The sequence below is a fragment of the Tachysurus vachellii genome, chromosome 6 (assembly GCF_030014155.1).
Source record: "Tachysurus vachellii isolate PV-2020 chromosome 6, HZAU_Pvac_v1, whole genome shotgun sequence".
NCBI lineage: Eukaryota > Metazoa > Chordata > Actinopteri > Siluriformes > Bagridae > Tachysurus > Tachysurus vachellii.
Genome location: NC_083465.1, coordinates 640,601 through 645,812, shown reverse-complemented (window position 1 = coordinate 645,812; position 5,212 = coordinate 640,601). Strand labels below are relative to the sequence as shown.

The 5,212-nt window shown below is 46.2% G+C and overlaps 1 protein-coding gene across 2 annotated transcripts in view; it reads left to right on the top strand.

Moving 5' to 3' along the window:
* Positions 1-5,212, top strand: part of sobpa (sine oculis binding protein homolog (Drosophila) a) — a 40,015-nt gene continuing 34,803 nt past the window's right edge. Inside the window, exon 1 of one of the 2 annotated variants that reach the window (XM_060871603.1) lies at positions 1-451. In XM_060871603.1, the coding sequence (XP_060727586.1) occupies positions 353-451 (99 nt within the window). In that variant the 5' untranslated portion in view covers positions 1-352. The remainder of the gene's footprint in view (positions 452-5,212) is intronic. The other variant, XM_060871602.1, reaches the window with a different exon arrangement.

Below are 5,212 nucleotides of genomic sequence, written 5' to 3'. Positions count from 1 at the left end.
TCTCTCTCTCTCTCTCTCTCTCTCTCTCCCTCTCGCTCTCTCTCTCTATCCCTCTCTCAGACCTCGGAGACGCGGCACGCAGCAGCAGAAGATGGCTGAGCGCACCGGGCAGCTGGAGCCCCGCACGGCGGCAGCGTCGTTATCCCCGTCCCTCTCACCGGGGCGAACCTGAAACCCCTTCCTCCTGTTTCTCCTCCTCCTCTAAACACAAATCCAAAGAATCCCCGTGTCTGTACCGAGTCTCCGTGCGTCCGCGACCCCACGTTATTTCTCCTGACACACGCGCGCGCACACGCGCGCACACACACACACGGAGGATTTTTTTTCTCGTTTTGGTTTCTTTAATCGCAGCATGGCGGAAACGGAGAAGGAGAGCAGCAAAGCTCCGGAGAGCAAGAGGAGCCGGAAACCCGCTCACCCCGTCAAGCGCGAGATCAACGCAGACATGAAGGTGGGTTCCGGTGGGTTCCAGGGGTGGAGGGAGGGGAGGGGAGGGGAGGGGAATGGAGGGGGTGTTAACGCGCGTGCTCGTGTACGCTTCACAGGCGCCATTCATGAGTGTGTGGCGTAATGAGGCAGAGATTTTGCTTTGATTTGTGCAGGTCAGCTTTGTTCCCTAATCAAACTACACATGCGCACGCGCCACATGCACAAACATATGCACGCGCGTCTAAACTCTCTCTCTCTCTCTCTCTCTCTCTCTCTCTCTCTCTCTCTGCACCAGGTGCGTTGCATTAGATGCATTATTTTTTCCGCGTGTGTATGTGTGTTTAGGTGTGCTCATTAAAAGTGTGTGTGTGTGTGTGTGTGTGTGTGTGTGTGTGTGTGAGAGAGAGAGAGTTCCCACCCCTTCCCTCCTTTCACGCAGCTGAAATGGAAAATTTAGCTCCGCTTCCTACTACTATCACCGACAGGGCCACTTCGGGGCATGCATCTCTCTCTCTCTCTCTCTCTCTCTCTCTCTCTCTCTCTCTCTCTCTCTCTCTCTCTCTCTCTCTCTCTCTCTCTCTCTCTCTCTCTCACGCACACACACGGACACAACGCATACGCTCCATCCGCGACCAGCTGTTGTTACTCTCCAGCTCCAGATGTGCTCACATCTCTCGCACCTTTTGTTTCCGCCGTCTCGAGCGAACCAGATGTTCGTCCCAGTGCGCTCGTGACAGCGTGTTAGAATGAATATAAGCGCGCGTGATCTCTCTCTCTCTCTCTCTCTCTCTCTCTCTCTCTCTCTCTCTCTCTCTCTCTCTTGATTGTGTTGCTTTACATTTTGTAGCGTTTGTCTTTTTTTGTTTGTGGTTTAGAGATGACCCCCCCACCCCCACCCCAGACCTTTATCGTTCCTCTTTTATCCCTCTGTCAGGTCTCCTTCATCCTCAGTCATCATTCATTCATCCCTCCATCATCCATTTCTCAGTTTTGCTCACACGTCCTCACAGCTGTACAGTTGTTTTATTTTATACTATAAACACTCTTGATATTAGCAGGTTACAGAATGGGGTTACTGAGGGGTGTGTGTGTGTGTGTGTCGTGTGTGTGTGTGTATTTGCGTGTGTGTATTTGTGTGAGTGTGTGTGTGTGCGCGCGTGTGTATTGAACAAGCGAGAGTGTAAATAAAACACAAAGGAAATAAAAAGCCTCTCACAGATTAGTAGTTTTTAATTGAACATGTGAATAATAAGAGAAAACCTCAGGGTGTATTGTGGGGTTTGTGAGGATGTGCAGACTCTCGTGTGTAAGTTTTACTAAAACTCAAAGTGTTTGTGGCTGAATATGAGATTTATAATTTTACAGTTAAAGTCTGTGTACAAAATGTTATTTTTTATAAGAATTTTCAGTGTTTGATTTGATTTATTTGTGGCTGCAAAAGTGTGGACGCTGTGTATAAATAACATAAATATAAATATTCATCATTTTTTAATTAATATTCGATAAACTCACTGAAAACGCCCCGAATGAGAAGATATGATCATATATTTATTAAAATGATCTAAACCTAAGAGATAAAATGAGCAGAAATCCTCAGAGGACTTCGATTCAGACAGGAATCAGCTGTGGATCTCTGAATGTTAATCAATACGTCGTTCGGAAAGAGTTTACGTTTTTTATTCATTCATCCATTCATCTTCTACCGCTTATCTGAACTACCTCGGGTCACGGGGAGCCTGTGCCTATCTCAGGCGTCATCGGGCATCAAGGCAGGATACACCCTGGACGGAGTGCCAACCCATCACAGGGCACACACACACACACACACACACACACACTCTCATTCACTCACACAATCACACACTACGGACAATTTTCCAGAGATGTCAATCAACCTACCATGCATGTCTTTGGACCGCGGAGGAAACCGGAGTACCCGGAGGAAACCCCCGAGGCACGGGGAGAACATGCAAACTCCACACACACAAGGTGGAGACGGGAATCGAACCCCCAACCCTGGAGGTGTGAGGCGAACAGGCTAACCACTAAGCCACCGTGCCCCCTACGTTTTTTATTTGACACGTTATTTTTATCCAAACAAAAGATTCATTAACATCTGAGTAAATTCAGAACTTAAAATCGGATTAATGACATAGAAAGATTTAGTGTTCTGGTGGTACACGAAGTGCCACATCTAAGTGCACGGTTTAGTTTCCATCTGAGTTTTTACACCCGTCACTTCATATTAACGTGATTCCTGACTCTGAAGCGACTCTGAAGCGACTCTGAAGCTCAGTGTTTGATGAAGAGTTTCTTTAATCGTAGCTCGGCCGTCACACACTGGCTCTTCTTACGGTTTATTTTGTCCAGTGTGACGAGGACTACGTTTTTAAAGATGTCTGAAAGCTTCATGTGGCTCACGATGGACAGTTTAGAGAGAACTCTGTGACGTTTTATTTATTTTGGTGAAAGACTTTAGTACAGCGTCAGAACTGAAGTCGGTGTATTTTCAGTGAAGTCTTTCTACTTTCAGACTTTTGACTCAGACTTTTCTACACAGTATTCTTGCCTTCTCTTAACCTTCATGACGTTTAACGCTACTTGACTGATCGTGAGGCTTCACATGAGAAGATCTCACCTCATTTCCTTTAATGCACGCCGCAGCGACGTGGTGGTTGATTATCCGTGCGTGTGCAAGGTAATTGTTTAGTGGTGGAGGCGTGCGCTGCTCATGCCGTCCCCAAGCTCTGAATTAACACCTACACCAACAATTCATGCTGCGTTCAACGTTTCTATAAGTGACTTTTACATCTCCTACAGTCTTTCTGTACATCTTGAGCTCCGGGCGAAGGAAACACAAGTTTATTGGTTTAAGGTAAAAAAGGTTTAGCCGAGTGTCTAATACTCCAGACACTAAACTGGAGACTATAAGTGTTCAGTATAATCTCACAAACAAAAGCTGATGTACTTTTTTTTAGTGTAAGCACTTTAAAACCCTTAAACATCCCTCACGCTCGTGTTTTATTTCTCTCGCCCTTTATTTCCACAACTTTTTATTAACTCGTATAACTAACTCCAGTTTTAAGTATAAACCCTTTTCACCACATACTTACACTGAGAGATAGAGAGAGAGATGGAGATGGAGAGACACACACAGATAGAGACACAGAGAGAGAGACACAGAGAGAGAGAGAGACGGAGAGAGAGAAAGAGAGAATGAGAGAGAGAGAGACATACAGAGAGAGAGAGAGACGGAGAGAAAGAGAGAGGGAGACAAACACACACACAGAGACAGAGAGACACACACAGACAGAGAGAGAGAGACAGAAAGAATGAGAGAGAGAGAGAGACACAGAGACAGAGAGAGAGACACACACAGAGAGAGAGAGAGAGAGAGAGACACACACACACAGAGAGAGAGAGACAGAGAGAGAGACGGAGAGAGAGACACACACAGAGACAGAGAGAGAGAGACAGAGAGACACAGAGAGACACAGAGAGAGAGAGAGAGAGAGAGAGAGAGATCAGAGTGATGATTGCTTTACTCTTTTAACAGCTATGCTTTTGGAAGAATAAGCTTTTATTATTAATCTCCCTTTGAGAAGAAAGTGTTTAGCTCTCTGTCTTTCTGTCTTTCTGTCTGTCTGTCTGTCTCTCTCTCTCTCTCTCTCTCTCTCTCTCTCTCTCTCTCTCTCTCTCTCTCTCTCTCTCTGTCTCTCTAACAGACACTAATCAGATTAACACCATACAGGTGAACACAGTAGGTAAGATGACAATCATAGCAAAGTCATGTGGCAAACCATAAATAAAGGCACATGGTGATTGTTGCTATGGGAACCGAGACAGGAAGGGGGAATCTTGTGACAAGTGCAGGCTTTGTGTACGGCTACATTAGAAAACACATCCTTTTATTTTGAATCATTAACCTGTGTCATGTCATCGACCCCTGAAACACACCGTCTCCAGTCCGTCTCTGTGAATCCGTCGTGTTTGTCTTGTAACTCTGAGACGGCACAACACACACGTTGTTAAGAGTTAAGTGTTTCCTGTTGTGTGTCATCTAGTTTCTTGTGCAGCTTCTCACACTGCCTTTGTGTAATCCTAAGCTTAGTGTAAAACCTCGCAATTCCAAAAAAAACGACGAGCCTCAGCAGGACGGAAACTCGGGTGATGTGGAAACACTCTGTGGTGTGTAAACTTCCAGTCTGAAATACTGTGTAAACACACACACTCACACACACACACACACTCACACACACTCACACACACACTCACGCTCACACACACACTCACACACACACACACACTCACACACACACACACACACACACACACTCACACACTCACACACACACACACACACACTCACACACTCACTCACACACACTCACACACACACACACACACACTCACACACTCACACACACACACTCACACACACACACACACTCCCACACACACACTCACACACACACACACACACACACTCACACACACTCACACACACACACCCTCAAACACACACCCTCACACACTCAAACACACTCACACACACACACTCCCACACACACACACTCACACACACTCACACACACACACACACACACACACACACACACACTCACACACACACACACACACACTCACACACACACACTCACACACACTCACACTCACACACACTCACACTCACTCACACACACACACTCACACACACACACTCACACACACTCACACTCACACACACACACACTCACACACTCACACAAGAGACTTTTTGGTC